This window comes from Sinocyclocheilus anshuiensis, unplaced genomic scaffold, assembly GCF_001515605.1.
Source record: "Sinocyclocheilus anshuiensis isolate Anshui unplaced genomic scaffold, SAMN03320099.WGS_v1.1 scaffold1604, whole genome shotgun sequence".
NCBI classification, from domain to species: Eukaryota; Metazoa; Chordata; class Actinopteri; order Cypriniformes; family Cyprinidae; genus Sinocyclocheilus; species Sinocyclocheilus anshuiensis.
This window is the reverse complement of record NW_015555841.1, coordinates 634,470-652,844: the sequence shown is the minus strand read 5'-3', so window position 1 is coordinate 652,844 and position 18,375 is coordinate 634,470. Positions and strand designations below refer to the sequence as shown.

At 38.1% G+C, this 18,375-nt stretch overlaps 1 protein-coding gene across 2 annotated transcripts in view; it reads left to right on the top strand.

The window, feature by feature from the left end:
• LOC107675511 (pappalysin-1-like) overlaps positions 1-18,375 on the top strand; it is a 149,874-nt gene that overhangs the window by 64,467 nt on the left and 67,032 nt on the right. For both annotated transcript variants that reach the window (XM_016469895.1, XM_016469896.1), the window contains one exon: positions 4,287-4,483. In XM_016469895.1, the coding sequence (XP_016325381.1) occupies positions 4,287-4,483 (197 nt within the window). The remainder of the gene's footprint in view (positions 1-4,286; positions 4,484-18,375) is intronic.

Below are 18,375 nucleotides of genomic sequence, written 5' to 3'. Positions count from 1 at the left end.
AAGCTCAGGGTGTTTTTTGGTATTTTCGCCTAAATTTGACATACTCAAATTCAAATGTTTACCCTACACACATACAATGGAGGAAATGAAAACAAATGGTTTCATTGTAAAGAAAACCCTTTGAACTACAAAAAATTAGTGTAATTCTTTATAAATAACATTATATATTTTTCAAATATTACAATGAACTCAAAAAAAAATAGGCGCTTTTGGAGTTTTAAAACAAATTGTTTTTTTTTTATTCTGTAATTCAGGTTCTATTAGGTCCAGCTCTCTGCAATTTACTTTGTTTGATGCCACTAGATGCCAAAAAGTACCCAGAAAAAATAATCTTTCAAATAACAGCTTCTAAACAGGAGTTATTACATTATAAGTGAAGCGAGTCAAATTGTCTATTTCTGCATCTAAATGTGTCATTGTGAGTTTCCTTTGCAAAAAGCATCTGAAGTGGCATTAGATGCATTTACACAGACAGTTTGATGAAGCTGAGGTGCCATAAATGCATTTACACTGCAAAATTTCAAATGCATAACTAATTTTATAAGAATAATGTTTTACATATTTTTTTTAAACACAAATAAATGTTGAAAAAAATGCAGTGATACTATTAAATATGACTAAACCACCAGTAGAATCTGGCATGACATAAATACATTATCAGTCGCCGTTTACACTGAATTCAATTAAAATTTGAATCATTCTCACGCGAAATGATATGTTTACATGCAACTGTGAGTGTGCGCGTGGCTGTGATGTCATTGCCGGCGCCGCTGGCAATAAAAGGATCGGCTCGGAATTGGCAAGACGTGAGACTGACCGGCCGATCACCGATCCGGGCCGGTCATGCGAAAAATCGGCCGATTCCGATCACTGGCCGATCAATCGGTGCATCTCTAATAACTTCCTTTTATAGCGTTTATTTTTCAGTATAAAAGTCTTTACTGCTGACTCAAGACGTTAGACTGACCGGCCGATCACCGATCCGGGCCGGTCATGCGAAAAATCGGCCGATTCCGATCACTGGCCGATCAATCGGTGCATCTCTAATAACTTCCTTTTATAGCGTTTATTTTTCAGTATAAAAGTCTTTACTGCTGACTCACTCATAAAAACAGTCTCTTGTCGCCATCTAATGGCAGAACAATGAAACTAAAATCACCATCATGGAACAAACCATTTCCGAATGCTAAACACTATTATTAAATACTACTGTTATTTATATAAAATAATATTATATAAAATATTATTTATTGAATAATAATATTTAATAAACAACAACAACAACAACAGCCGTCATAAAAGTTGCTAGGCAATTCAGTCAAAAGTACAAAGGAAGCACTCTGATATACAGCGTGGAATTTATATAAACATGATGAGATTTTGCCAAATCTATCTTCTCTGGAACAAATAATAGACTAATGAGACCAAAGACTTCCCGTTAGATTTATTTGCAACTAATTATATCGCATGTGTAACCACTACAGAGATATCAGAGTCAGTGGTAAATTCCAGAAGATCTGGCTGAGGTGAGGCGCTCTCGGGCGGCTTCATGAGCGATGAATGGCCGCTGACCATCTGGAGCTCACATGTCCAAAAACAGTAATATTTATAAAATGATACTGGATTTGGGCTTCCGCCATGACATTTGCTGTAAGAAGTACCACAAGCAGAGTGATACAATTACAAACGGTGAAACGGCTGTTGGAGTTATGATATCACTCTAATATCGCACTCTTATCAACCGGATTCTTATCAATCAGATTCGAGGACCAGAAAAAAACTGTTGTATAAATATATATAAAATTGAAAACAGTTTTATGACTAGTAGAATCATTTATGGCTGGTAAATGTTCTGAATTCACTCATCATTGACAAGTGTGGATGTATACTTTGCTGCTTATGATATACAATAATCTTGTGTGTGTGGTCTTAGAAACACGAACAAGGAAGTAAAATGGAAACTAGACTTTTTTTCATTTTCAGAACTCTTAGTACTTAACTCCAATAGGTCAAATCTAAAAAAAAATAATATTTCATACAGAAAGTCAACTCAGATTCCTTAAAAAAATTGCCTCTACCTACATTTTTATAAAGTCCAAAAATGAACCTAAACATACAATTCACTGCAGTTTCTAGCTGAAATGATCACTAGTGGCAATAAAACACCAACAACTTTAATTCCTTTCCACAGAAATTAGACTTTTACCATAGTGCATGATTTGAAAATTAACACATTTTGCATCACATAACCAGCTCCATATGTTGGCTTTTCTGACGTAGTAAACTTGCTCTGTAGCGCACCTGGTAAAACATTGCACTTGTGGAGCACTTGGGTATGAGTCCCTAAAATTATAAAAGAGCTCAAAGCAAGGCATTTATATCTCACATTTGCATTTGTTAACACTATTGTTTAAGGTTTTGTGCATTTATGCATAGAGCATTAACCTTTTAGGGCCATTCACCTGACATTACATTCTGAACTGGCACTATATACTTGAACAATTCTTAACCACTCACTTTTCATGAACACTTTTCCCAGTGGAAACTTTTCACTTTTTTGACTTTTAATTTAGAGCCATTTCTTCTCATGATGCGTTAAATGTAAAACTTTGAATTTGCACTTTGTTTTACTTTTTATTACATCTATTATCATTATATCCAACTCATCTTAATGGTACTTAAATATCTTCCAACCTGTTTTGATTCTTGTGTTTGTACAGTATCAACATCTGAATGAATTACTTGAAACATGATATACCAACATATACAGTGTGAATTATCCTTATAGCAGATCGCTCAACCTTGATCCATTGATTGATAGAGTTACAGTACATTGTTACATTGCATACATTTTAGCATTTTAGCCTGGCCTGTAAGAACTTGAGTAACAGGTATATGCATAATTTATGATAGTTACATTTGAAAGCCATTAAAATAATATTATTAATGGGATATATCAGATTGATTCTTATGTTTATGCATTAAATTTGACTTTTACTTAATGCAATTTAATGTGGGGATTAAACAATACCAAACAACCACTTCCTAAAAAAACTCTGCATTACATAACACTGTCAAGATGATAACCACTACATACAAAGCATGTGCGTTTGCTATTTGTTATCAGGATAGACTGATGTCCTTTTTCTTTCTTTCTTTTTATGGATTTTTCAAGTGATCATACAAACAATAAATAACTGAATAAAGCACAAGAAGAACTCTGTAAGGCCTAATGCAAAGATGTGATATTTGGCTGTTTATAATTTAGGCATTTTGACAAAAATTAGTACATTTGACTGTTAAAGGAATAGTTTAGCCGAAAATGAAAATTTTGTAATCATCATCATGTACATTCCAAATATTTTGCGAAAGACAACGGGAGCAAATTTAATAAATATCATATGCAATTCACTGATCAAATAAATGATTCACTATATTTTTTATTTTTTATATATTTTGATAAATGCTGCTTTTCATGCTGTTACGTTTTCAAGTTGTATTGATAGCAAACTTAAGTTGCAATGCTGTCTCTGTCATTTACAGTAGATTTCCAGATTGCAGAATTAGTATCTGATATATTTACATTTACATTACATTTAGTCATTTAGCAGACACTTTTATCCAAAGCGACTTACACATAAGGACAATGGAAGCAATCAAAATCAACAAAAGAGCAATGATATACAAGTGCTATAACAAGTCTCAGTTAGCTTAACGCAGTACACGTAGCAAGGGTTTTTTCATTAATATAATAAATAAAAATAAAACAGAATAGAAAAAGAATAGAGCAAGCTAATGTTAGAGGTCTTTTTTGCTTTTGTTAATTGTATAATAAATGAAAATATATATATATATTTTTTAAAGAAAACAAGCAGCAAATGAATAGAGTGCAAGTCTAAAAGGGACAAGTGTTTTTTTTTTTAAGAATAGAATTAGAATAGACAGTGCTAGAGTTAGAGGGTCAAATAAAGAATATATTTGATATATACATTAAATATATGGCCCCTTCTTTTTTTTTAGCTTGTACCATGGCTAACTTCTTTTGAAAGGCTGGTTAAGGCACTTTTAATTTTGAATAGTTTGTGGCTTGACAAGCTATAATTTCAAAGCAACTTCCCAAACTGTATAATATATTCAGAGAAAATACACATACTACAATGTCTGCAGTACTTTTTTTCTGGAACCTTTATTACAAAATGTAGATTTAATGTTTGTAGAATTTATGTGATGCTAACATGACTGTCTCTCTCTGTCTTTCCCAAACACAAACACACACTTGTGCTCAGATGAGCCCAGCATGTGCTACTATTATGACGGCGACGGCGTCTGTGAAGACTTTGAGCGGGAGACGAGTGTGAAGGATTGTGGCCTGTACACGCCGAATGGTTTTCTGGACCAGTGGGCCACCTCAGTGGAAGTGTCCCATGAAGAGAGGCTGTACTGTCCAGCTGACGTGGCTGCTGGATACCCTGCTATTACTAAGGTTAGTGTCCCGCTAGATTCAGCCTTAGATACATTCACGCATACAGCGATATAGGTTGCCTAGTGGGGGTTTCAGCTTGATGAGTGTAAGTTGTATTATGAGGCAAATCATGTCAACTCACTGCAGTCATTGCATCACATCACTGTGCATTTTGTACTGCTCAACTTTGTATTGCTGACATTCACTCATGTCACCTCAAACAAAGAACTCTCTTTGAAAATGAATGGTTTCTGGTCACTTTGTCGTTATAAACTGGCGTCGGTGTAAATTACCTTTAGACACTTTGTACGTTTCTATTGTTGTTTAGAGGTTCGTGTGACACTGACGTGAAATCAGACTTCATTTGCCCGGATGGAAGGCATAATTACACTGTATACACATGATTACACAATGTATTGAATATATTATATATTGTTTGTTTTGTGTACAAAATGGTCTGGTTTTAAAGCTAGTCTTAAGCCATATTAACCCTATTTAACCCTGACATATAATATTTTTATTTGTATTTATTTTGTAATAAATGATAAGAATGTGCTGTCACTTTAGGCAAGGCAAGGCAAGTTTTTTTATATAGCACATTTCGTACACAATGGTAATTCAAAGTGCTTTACATCAAATAAATTAAAATATCCATAAAAAAATAATAATCACAAAAATAAAACAAGGAATTTAAAAACTTTGAAGATGATTTAAAAATGTATTTAAAATGAATTTAAGACAGTTAAAAATAGAAAATGATGATACATACTTAAAACACAGTGCAATCAGTTCGGACATCGCACAGTGCTCATTCAATAAATTCACAGCTAAACAGATGAGTTTTGAGTCTAGATTTGAATGTGACTAATGTTTTAGCACATCTGATCTCTTCTGGAAGCTGATTCCAACTGCGGGCGGCAAAATAGCTAAAAGCAGATTCCCCTTGTTTTGTGTGAACCCTTGGTATTTCTAACTGACTCGATCCTAATGATCTGAGTGGTCTGTTAGGTTTATATTCAGTGAGCATATCTGCAATGTATTTAGGTCCTAGGCCATTGAGTGATTTATAAACGAGTAAAAGTACTTTAAAATCAATCCTAAATGTAACTGGAAGCCAGTGTAAGGACCTGAGGACTGGTGTGATATGCTCAGTTTTTCTGGTTCTAGTCAGAATCCTGGCAGCAGCATTCTGGATGAGCTGCAGATGGAGATTCTAGAGATTTTCAGGTTTCTCCAGAAATATTTGATTGGGTTCAAGGCCAGGCTGTGGCTTTGCCACTCAAGAACATTCACAGAGTTGTCTATAAGCCACTCTTGCTGTGTGTTTAGGTTCATTGTCCTGTTGGGAAGTGAATCCTCTGCCCAGTCTGAGGTTCTGAGTGCTCTGGACTAGGTTTTCATTAAGGCTATCTCAATATTTTGGTTCACTGAGCTTTTCTTCTTCTCTGACGAGTTCCTCAGTCCCTGCCGCTGAAAAACAGCCCCACAGCATGAGGCTGTGACCAGCACACTTTTGTATGCTCATCACCTGCAGAGTACCATCCAAAAAGTAAAGTGTGCTGGTCACAGCCTCATGCTGTGGGGCTGTTTTTCAGCGGCAGGGACTGAGTTTCCCTGCTGGTTTCTGTTTTTTTTAGCTGGTTTCCTTCAAACATTATGCTTGGAATTGTGGTTCATCAAACCAGAGAATATTGTTTCTCACAGTCTAAGGGTCCTTTGGGTGCTTTTTTTGCAAATTCCAAGTGGGGTTTTGTGTGTCTTCACTGAGGAGAAGATTGAGTCTGGCCACACCAACATAAAGCCCAGATCGGTGGAGTGTTGCTGTGATGTTTGTCCTTCTGTAGATTTATCCCATCTGCATATTTGATCATGGAGCTCAACTAGAGTGACCATTAGCATCTTGGTCACCAGTCTAGACAAGGCCCTTCTCCATCAGTTGCTCAGTTTGGCCAGGAGGTCAGCTCTAGGAAGAGTCCTGGTTGTTTCAAACGTCTTCCATTATGGATAATGAAAGCTACATAATTCCGTGAACCTTCAATGAAGCAGATGTTTTTCTGAACTCTTCCCCAGATGTGTGGCTTGACGCAAACCTGTTTCTGAGCTCTACAGGCAGTTCTTTTGACCTCAGGGTTTGGTTTTTGCTCTGATATGCATTTTCAGCTGTTAGACCTTTTATTAAGATGTGTGTGCCATTCCAAATCATACACATTTAATTGAATTTGCCACAGCTTAACTTCACTTGAAGTGTAGTAACATCTACAAGCAATATGAATGATCGTCCCGATCTCTTTCTGGGGGGACCTATAAAATTAGAAATTTAATTTAAATCTAAAATCTATAAAAGGTTAACATTAGTGCTGTCTGTCAATCGATTACAAAAATATTAATCTCTCATTTTTCTGTAATTAATCATGATTAATTGCATATTTATATTGTCATAATTTCACATTGAACCTCCAAATTAATGTAGAAACAACATCAAGACAGTATATTTTAAATATGCTTTTAATGGCATCTATTTACTAAGTAGCCTATTATTAATGAAGTATTGACTTAAAGTATTGAACTATTAAATTAACATTTAATAAGCCCTGAAATATTAAATGATTTTAAAACAATCTTCACATAAACTATAAATTGTATATGCATAAACTATACAGATTCATCTTTATTCAAGCTACAAAAGTTAATCAGCGACTAGAGCAGTCGTGATTTCTCTTTTTATTTTGTTCTTTGATTTACATCAATGACAGACTTCAGCAGGTTTTTAAAAGCAGTGCTGTGTCTTTAAAACCTGATTCACATGACGCGGATCTGACACATATCCTATTTTCTCCAAACTCTTTACAGTCATTTAAGACTTTATAACTCATGTAAGACTACGTTTACGAGGTAACTCGCCAAAATATGTATTTTGACATAATTGTGTGTTTTCGTCCGTTGAAGCGCTACTGGTGCGCTGTCTAAAGCAGCTCAGCGTATGTGTACAGCCGAACGAGCACCGTTTAGGCGGCGTAACCCCAGGTATGTGTCGCCACATTCTCGGGTTATGAAGAATAAAGAAGAGAAAAGTTAATCTTTCTAAATGAAGCAGCAATATCTTCTCAGGTAAAAGTTATTAGAACCGTGTCTAGGGACAAGAGCCATCACACTGCTCTGACCTTATCAGCCCGTTTGTATCCAATTTGATTCGCTCTTGTCGCTTACAGAACACTCACTCTTGTCGCTTATGTTATGACAGAACAGCTAACCAATCACGATGATCTTGTCTTCGGAAAAGATGATTTTATTTGCTTACGTCAGAAACAGCGAATCTCTTTAAAAACTGGCTGTTGTTCTCACTACATTGCATTGTTATATTTTGTAAAAGTTTTACCCGCCAACTGGCGACTGATTTACATGAGTTGCTTTTAGAATATTCCTTTCATGTTCCCGTTTTACATCTTATAGTACATAGTTCGATTAATGGCAAACGTCATTACGTCCCCACGTGACGCCATCTGACGTCCCCTCCGGAATTTCACGTATATCAGCAAACCGCTCACCCACACGACACCATTCACGCTGTCTGCCATCTGCCCTGTACAGTGAAAACCGGGATTCATCCGTGAAGAGAACACCTCTCCAAAGTGCCAGACGCCATCGAATGTGAGCATTTGCCCACTCAAGTCGGTTACGACGACGAACTGCAGTCAGGTCGAGACCCCGATGAGGATGACGAGCATGCAGATGAGCTTGCCTGAGACAGTTTCTGACAGTTTGTGCAGAAATTCTTTGGTTATGCATACCGATTGTTGCAGCAGCTGTCCGGGTGGCTGGTCTCAGACGATCTTGGAGGTGAAGATGCTGGATGTGGAGGTCCTGGGCTGGTGTGGTTACACGTGGTCTGCGGTTGTGAGGCCGGTTGGATGTACTGCCAAATTCTCTAAAACGCCTTTGGAGACGGCTTATGGTAGAGAAATGAACATTCAATTCACGGGCAACAGCTCTGGTGGACATTCCTGCAGTCAGCATGCCAATTGCACGCTCCCTCAAAACTTGCGACATCTGTGACATTGTGCAGTGTAATAAAACTGCACATTTTAGAGTGGCCTTTTATTGTGGCCAGCCTAAGGCACACCTGTGCAATAATCATGCTGTCTAATCATGAGTAATTAATGACATATTTTTAAATTTTTGGGTGAACTAACACTTTAATAAAAATCAGTAAAGATGACTTTATACGGTTGAGCCTTTTGGAACTCTTGTTGAATTTCGGAAAAGATGGTCCTTTTCAATGAAGAACTGTGGCTTGCCACAAATACTTGCATTAGTTCCTTTGGTAAGACTGGAGATAAAATCTCCAGAGCTGAGTAGACCATAAAGATGTCTGTGAAATTACACGCTGACCTCAGTGCCAAACGACCCTTGTGCACAATGTCCTGGCCTGTTGCCTTCTAAGAACAGGCCTTCTAAGTATGGCTGAGGAATGGCTGAAAAATGGTCCTAAAAGTAGATTTTGCTTAATGCTAAATTTCTTTGTTGTTGTTTGTTTGAATAGGTTGAATATGTCCTAAACAGTTTTCGTGAGATTCACCCATTTCATTCATACTCTTGAACATGCAGCCCACATGACTCTAGCTTCATCTGGCTCTTAGAGTGCCATCTGACGTCTGTATTGCCGTCTGATGTGGCATATCAGAGCTATACTTGAAGAGCTTTTAAACACTCGCATCTTTGAAATGCTTTTGTTGTTTTGTTTTCTTCAGTTGTTTGTTGTGTCCCCTCATTCAGAGGGTTTAGACATGTCTTGTACCTTCAAGGCCCATTCACCCTTGTAGGGAAATGAGTGTAGCCGATAGGGATCTGCTGGGATGGTTTCAGAGTGAAGAGGGGGAGGATGGGTCTGTGCTGGAGCATCAGGTGCCAGTGGGCCTGGAGCCACTGCTTTAAGCTATGTGCCATGAAAAACAAACTGATCTTTAGGTCAAGGGAGCACATTTTCATTCATGTGAAAGCCACATCTGAAAGCTTGCACACTGTAACGTCTCTGCTCCCCACCTGACATTTTAAAGACCAGCTGTGTGTCTTACATCAAAGTCTTTTCTTCTGTGTGGCCTGGAAGAGATGCTCTTGATTTAGGTCATTTACAGTAACACTAGTCCTTTTTCATCCATTTGAACCCTAGTTAACATTTAATACCAATTAATCATGGAGCAGTTACGTATTGTGGATTCCAGTGAAAATTCTGTTTTATCAGGATATTAAGTTAAATTATGATTTGCATGACAAGCTACACTTTCAGTTCAAGTAGTTACATTGCAGTCATACTACTTTTTGCAGTGATGCCATAGAAGAACCACTTTTGGTTCCTCAAATAACCTTACAGTGGGCAGTTCTCAGCATCTTTTTTTTCCATAGTGTGGAGAAAAGTTTTCATAGATGATAATTTTTTTAATGGAACCATATGTCAAAAAAAGAAGAAAAAAAAAAACATAATTTTAATATGTTTAATAATATTTAAGAGTGTATAATGCATCCATCTGATTTGAACTTGATTTTCTCTGAAATTTTGCATATGTTAATTAAAGTAGTGATTTAGCGTAGTGCACTTGTTGGATAATTAGTCTTTTTTTCATTATTAACTTTTTTTCTGAATGTGCTATTCAGCTTCAGGCACATGCCTATTTTGCACAATAATAAAATAGTATGCATGCAATGTGTGCTTTTCATACTTTGTGAATATAATGGCTTATACTACTATCATCTGGCAACAGTTTTTTGAGTTGCCTTTATATAGCACATAGTTTTGTAAATGCATCCTTTCCAGTTCTGTGCATGTTAAAAACGTCTGGGAAGAAAGTCTTCAGGTTGTTACACAGACCAGCTAATCATGCATCAAAATTACTGTTGACTTATTTCAATAATTACCTGCTCCTAATTTTACCTGTCTCTTGGGCTAACTGCTGCTGGGGTCAGTTGAGGTACTTCTTACACCCTACACCTGGCCAAGCATGAACAGGACTCAGAGTTCTCTGATGTAATAATACTTGAACAGATCATCTTGTTTATGTGGTGGTACCACTGGGATGCCGCTTTTAGCTGACACTGGTCCGGGGGGAATCCACCAGTTAACAGTAAGTAAGCACACGCTAGCATAGCATGGTCAAATAATGCAGCCAGCTGATCTCAAAGGCGTCCATGCTCCTCAGCAAGCGATGACGCAAGCTCCATTGCCCTTGAGGCATAATGACAGCACACAGGAGAACATTGTGCTGCTGGAGTCTGCGTGTGAACAGACAAACCCACAAAACACTGGCAAGGTATTGCAAGGTGGGAGGGACAAATGAGTCACGCCCATTTCCTTGTTGGTTCACTAATCGTTTTCAGCAATGCTTTGATTGCTGTGTGGCAAGATAACTTTGTGCAGTCACCTCTCAGGGTTTCCTAACTTATGAGATGTCCAGACATTTAGGGACGTCAGTTGATTTTGTCTAAATTTATTTTAAGAATGTGAATTTAATTATTTGTGCAACCAGAAAAGGGGCAGTTGGTTTGCCATACTGTTGAGCTTCTTCTGCTTCATGTATAATAAAAAAAAAAAAATACAATTTGGTTGTTGGACTGGACTGGACTGGCAACCTCCATTTACACTGCTGGCTGTTAACACGTCAGGGTTTTTGGAAGCCTGTTGAACGAGGGCTGTTTATGCGATGTGGAGGTAGCTCACAGACGGACCGCTTTTGGGAAGCCATTGGCCAACCACATATTTTCCTTGTATGCCCACAGTTGTGAGAGCCAATGCTTCAGGCCTGACACACTAGATGAAGCTATACCAGGTGCAGTCCCACTTATGAGATCAGTGCTCTCATAAACCATTTGGGTTGATATGGTGTAGGTTGCACCTCGACGAGAAGAGTGTTCCCACTCCCAACACTGCGAGAGCTTTTGGGGCATGGCTTTCAAATATTCAACATATAAGATAAATGAATGCTCTTCTAATCCATATCGCTGTAAATATATGACTAGAGCTTGCCGTAGCAGTGCAGCTTGCTTCAGAACAGCGAATTCAATATCTAAGATAAGTGAATGCTCTACTAATCCACATCCAGGTCTGCCTAATTGAATTAAAAAATAAGCAACCATAATCAGGTTTCGATGTGGAGGTAGCTCACAGACGGACCGCTTTTGGGAAGCCATTGGCCAACCACATATTTTCCTTGTATGCCCACAGTTGTGAGAGCCAATGCTTCAGGCCTGACACACTAGATGAAGCTATACCAGGTGCAGTCCCACTTATGAGATCAGTGCTCTCATAAACCATTTGGGTTGATATGGTGTAGGTTGCACCTCGACGAGAAGAGTGTTCCCACTCCCAACACTGCGAGAGCTTTTGGGGCATGGCTTTCAAATATTCAACATATAAGATAAATGAATGCTCTTCTAATCCATATCGCTGTGTGTATTGCGTGGTCTGCCTAATTGAATTAAAAAATAAGCAACAATAATCAGGTTTAACTAAGTGTCATGTTAGCAGTTTCATTTTATGCAGGAGTGAATATTAAGCATATTAGCAGCAGCATTTAGCATCTGTGGTTTATAAAGCTGGAGCAAAATGCAGTTTAGAGCATATGTAATCGCTCTGATGACACGCCGATAGTAACGGACATGAAACAGGTTAAATGAAATAGGCTAAGCATTCTTGTGTATGCATTTCAACGGGGGTTCGCCATATAGATCGGCAATTATCCCAGTGTTCACGTTCATTATTTCTAAGGTCGATGTTTTCATTGTGATGAGTGTGTGGTAGATTTCAGCTGCACGCAGCGTCAGAAGCATGCGCTTATCACAGTCATATCAATAGGCTTGTTCGACTTCATGCGGCGCCACAAAGATCGGCTGCCGCCTGACAAAGCAATGCATTCTGGCTTGTGAGAAAAACACACATTGGCTGTATGACACTTTCATGTAATTTAAGCAGAATATCTCTGTGGAGAGATCGCTAAACTCCAGCACAGGTATGTTTTCATATCATCAGCGCTTGTTCCGCCATCAGCACAGATTGAGTAAAGCACCGGACAGAAAGTGTATCCTTAAAGGAGAAAAGCTCTGTTTGGGGACTAAGGCTCTTCACATCTGGCAACCACAAGCATGAACGCTATTGTAGTGAAGACTTGTTAGCAATGCAATATAATGCAAATGCCTAAAAAAACAAACAAACACATTTTCGGGATAAATAACGATGAATTAAATACGATTAATCCTGCAGCCCTAATCTACGGCTGCTGAAACAGTTAGTTCCGAGTGAAATATGGCAAACTTTGTGCAGGGTTCCCTCATGTCATGATTGTTGTTTAAACCTCACAAAGGTCTTTCAACAAATATCTTGCAGATGTTAGGTGGTTAGTTGACAAAGCATTGTCTTATTTGTCCCAGTTTTGCTGGAAAAACAAGTTCAAGCTTATCCAATGTGGGCAGGAAAAATAAACAAGCAAATATGCAAATAGATTCCAAATAAGAAATGCTCATTTCCCTTAAAATGGTTTGTGTATGCAGAAGAAAAGCAACAGTAGAGCTGAAAGTTTTTAAGACGGAAAAACAAAGGCAAAATGCATCTAAATGTTCACAGTCACACAATATTTCAGTATTCTAGTTAGCACGAACAGCTGCACATCTTCACACTCTTCATGCACATCGACTTTCAGCAGATTCAGGGAAATGCTTCATCACTGAGAGATCTTACAAAAGATAAAATGACGCAATACCTAAAACAGCAATTTCTGGTTCATTTAAGCCACTCTGTTAAAGAGGGAAATCACTGCTAGCAAGATGGGCTTTTAATAAAACTTGGCTGTGTATACAATAGAAAGAGTGCTACATGACTACAGAAAACAGAGAAAAACTGTGGTGCTTCCTTTTTGCCAAAAACTTTGACACCAATATTGCACTTTTGATGATGGAGCTGACCCTCTGTTGTTTCGACTGTCCATGGGCAGGAATACAGAAAAGCAGAAGTTTGATCTAACATTTTACCAAAAGCCCTGGAGCTGTCAAAAGTCTAAAAGACACTAAAAGATTTTTAAAATCTTATAAGATCTTCAAAATGTGAGAGACCAGAAACATGAGGAAAAAAATCCTAGATTTAACCGTTTTGCTCCTATAGTGTGTGGTGTTTTGTACCCAGCATAAGTAAGGAAGAGTTGGGGTGTTGGAGGGATGCCAAAATAACTGTTGTAGGATCAGGGCCATCACTAATGATGAGGAAGGTGGTGACAATTCCAGGGGCCCCCAGCTATTGGCGACAACCGACAAATACGATTTCAACTGATGGGGATCAAATCCAAGGAACACAATTTTAACCAAACCCCACAACTACAAATTGCAACAGGACCTGAAAACAAAGTAAGCCTGAAAACAAAAAATGGTTTGACCCCAAACAATGGCTATGTTTACGTCCAACCAACTAATCCATAAAGTAATCAGATTGATGACTCAATTGGACTGTAAAGCCTTAATGTAAACACCTTAATCACTCAGATTAAGCTCAATTCGAATGAAATTTTGATCGGATTGAAAGGGGTTTATTATTTCTAATACGATTGAGAATGCATGTAAACACTTGATCAGATTGAAAACCAAAACTGAAAGGACTGTGCATGTGCAATTATATAGAAATAGTGTAATGAACGGGGCTTAACATTAAAACCCACCAACCCGCCAAATGTGGGTGGACTTCATCAGTGGCGGGTAACACAGTTTATATGCAGTAACAGAGCACAACATTAATGCTTGTCCAGGACAAGTAGATTTTTTGAACGGGCAAGTGAAAGATAATTTTACTTGCCTGACAGGACAAAAGGAATCACCAAAATTTCAGTGAGAAGGATTCTGATTTTATTACATTTGGTGCAAACGGCAATTTAGAGTGGGTAATGTACTGACAGTGGCAAGGTTGTGCAAAGCTGTGTGTGAAAGAATCTTGTGAAGAAATCAAAACAAATGAACGCAACTGCACACAGAAGAAACATACTGCAGTAAAATTTAGTCTTTATATTTATAACATATGAAATAGCCTAGTTAAGCAACATGCCACGACCAAAAGAGTGCAGTTTACCCTGAAAACCGACAGCAAATTTAAAGGGTTAGTTCACCCAAAAATGAAAATTAGTCTGAGTTTTAATCACCCTCAAGCCATCCTAGGTGTATATGACTTTCGTCTTTCAGATGAATCCAATCGGAGTTATATTAAAAATTGTCCTGGTACTTCTAAGCTCTATCATTGTAGAGGGTGGGTGTCTCTGTTCAACAGTCCAAAATACATTAAATAAAGCACGTGCATCCGTAATAAAATGTGCCTCACATGGCTCTGGGAGGTGAATGAAGGCCTCCTGTAGCGAATCCATGCATTTTTGTCAGAAAAATATCCATATTTCAAACGTAATAAACACTTTTCTATCACTTCCACTATCTGTCATATGCGGAAGCAGTTCCGGCGGATGACGTAGGACGTCGGCATTGCATGATTAGTGACGAACGCGATGAGAGAGCAAAACAAAACGCCGGTCATGAATTAGAAGCACAAAACGAGGATTTGTAAAAAAAAATGTCAGAGGATTGCCAATAAGGAGACTGGTTTGGATAAGCCAAGAGGAGACTGGTTTTCCTTTGCTAAGGTAAGGAAACTTTGCTTCCTTAAACAAACTCGTGAGACTAGCATATCTCAGAGGCGCACGACGCATACGTCCTACGTCATCCGCCGGAACGCTTCCGCATACGAAAGTCAACAGAAGTGAGAGAAAAGTGTTTATTACGTTTGAAATATGGATATTTTTCTTACAAAAACACATGAATTCGCTACAGGAGGCCTTCATTCACCCCGTGTGAGGCACATTTTATTACGGATGCACGTGCTTTATTTAACGTGTCTTGGACTGTTGAACAGAAACACCCGCCCACTGCAATGATAGAGCTTAGAAGTGCCAGGACAATTTTTTATATACCTCTGATTGGATTTGTCTGAAAGACGAAAGTCATATACACCTAGGATGCCTCGAGGGTGAGTAAAACACAGGTTAATTTTCATTTTTGGTTGAACTAACCCTTTAACATTGATTTTATGCAAGAGTTCAAACAAGTAGTTAATATTAAGTGACTTACATTTTAGACTCAGTCAATGCTGACTGTTTGTGCTCGATTTAACGAAAATAGTTCAAAATAAAGATCAAAGCATTAGTTGCGCATTTCAGAGCAACACACGTAGTGTTTCATTACCAAATGATTCAGTGTATCGAACAAATCAATGATTCAGTAACCCATTCATAAAGACAGGCATTTGGTTCATTCTTGAAAGAATCAGCCATCTGAACAAATCGTCTGAATGAATGACTCAATCAATGACTCACTCAATAAGACAGTCACTTGCTGAATTTAAAACAACATTATTTATGCAGTTGTAATTTTGCAGCGTAAATGCATTCATGGCATGCTACATTTGAGCTTCATTACATTTGTCTGTGTAAAAATGCGTCTAAAATGCCACTTCAGCTGCTTCACTTTATTCTGCAGTGGAAAGATCTGTTTTGTTGATTCTGATTTCATTTGATTGGTAACAGTCCTATAGTGTCTCGTTATATTAACTGTAATTATTAATACAATTTATTTAAATATTTGATATGAAAAATTATGCATTTAATAAGGTTAGTAAAAAGACTGCCTTTTATATAGGCAAAAATGACCTGGAAATCAATTTAAGTAAATATTAGTATGCAGTCGTGAACTTTAATCATATAAAATACAATTTCCCAGCAACAAAATTGTGGCCTGTGAAAATGCTGAGTGGCTAGTAATTTTGGAAAACCACTAGCCACAGTGGCTGGTGAGCAAAAAAAGTTAATGTCAAGCCCTGGTAATGATGTATGATGCACAGAACGATCTGTTCTTCATGTTGAATAAAATGTATAAATGAGTGTTCTGTCATTATAAAACTCTCCTTTCAGTCAGTGTCTGTGAAGTTTTATGTCCCACCAGTCCTTGTTTCTCATCCACTCATTACTGCGTGATAAATATAAGCAGCAAGGCACAGCAGTTTACATGCGCATTGTCGCCAAATTATGACCAGAAGTGGATACATGTTAATTCTGCTGTTTAAAACAAATAAAGAAAAAAAAAAGTTATTATGCGCAAACAGCAGGAAACTCTCTACAGTATATTCATGCATTGTGCTCATGTCAAAAAATTCATATCCAATTTGAAGCTTGTGACATATAAACGCGCACATCAATCCGATCACTTTATTTAGCGTTCATGTAAACACTACATTCAAATTAATCAATTGGAACAAATTCCGTCCGATCGAAACAAAAGTTGTGCATGTAAACATAGCCAGTGAGGCCTCAGCCAAAATAAGCAAGAAGAGTTTTGCCCATGCAGACAGAGGAGGGACAGGCATGCAGGAGGCCTGCCCCTGTGGCTCCCAATGATTCTTCTCCATTTCCCTTTTATCTTAAGTGGTGATTTACAAACAAAATCTTGGGGTTTGGCTGTGGTTCTTCTGTGTATATGTGTGTGTAGTAAGGTGGTGGTAGGGGGCGTTTCACTCCAGAACTACACAGCTGGTAAACATTAGCTCTCGGACACAATTGTCAAACCATCCCATTACTTTGTTTTCAGGAGTGAGCACTTGAGGTTGTTTGCTTATAATTAACTGCACATTGAAACATCCAGTTGCTGGGTCGACCATGGTGCTGGGTTATAAGTGCAATTATTCTGCATGTCGCCCCTGCTCTGCTTTGCTACACGTACATACCATGATGTGTGGGACCTGGTGACAAAAACAGCCACTATTACATCACGGTGCAATTTTCTACGCTTGAAACCGCACCAATTTGAACTTTGCAGCTGTCAGTGATCCACTGACGTGACCAGCCTCACAGTACAAGATCTCAATTAAGTTTTTTTTTTTTTTTTTTTTTTTTTTTTCAGATCGGTTTTCCTCTCGGTTGAAAAAACACCCCAACCAGCTCCAAGCACTAAGTGTTGATTTTTCCAGCTCCTTTTATAATTTACTGCTTGTCCTCACATTCCAGTAACCTGTGGTTTGAGTCAATAAGTTGTAGATCATTTGTTTTATTGGTTTATTTAGCCCCTCATTCTGGGCTATTGGTGGGCCTTTCCTGGCGGTGATGTTGTGGTTTTACAGTGATGTCACAGGCCTGCTATGCATCCACAAGGAGACTTCCACCACCCACTGATAGGTAGCCATTCCTCCAATGACCTCATCAAATCAATGATAAATACACACAGAGGAGGCCAAAAGTCACTGTAGAGGTGCAGTTTTGTACGTTCCCTTGTGAAAAGTACATTTTAGCATATAGAAAAAGTACTTATCATGAAAATAATATACTTAAGTGAGAACTTAAAGGGTTAGTTCACCCAAAAATGAAAATTAGCCTGTGTTTTACTTTCCCTCGAAGCATCCTAGGTGTATATGACTTTCTTCTTTCAGACGAATCCAGTCGAAGTTATATTAAAAATTGTCGTTGATCTTTCAAGCTAATGGCACTCAGCGGGTGTTGCAGTTGAACAGTCCACAAGTCGTCAAATAAAGCTTGTGCATTCATAATAAAACGTGCCGCAGACGGCTCCGGGGGATGAATAAAGGCCACCTGTAGCGAATCCATGAGTTTTTGTAAGAAAAATATCCATATTTCAAACGTAATAAACACTTTTCTCTCACCTCCGTTATCTATCATACGCGGATCCGCTTCGGCGGAAGGCGTATGATATATGCTCGCGCCTCTGAGATATGCTAGTCTCGCGAGTTTGTTTGATAGGAGCAAAGGAAGCAAAGTTTCCTTACTTTAACAAAGGAAAACCAGTCTCCTCTTGGTTTATATCGAAATCCTCCGACATTCTTCTTTACAAATCCTCGTTTT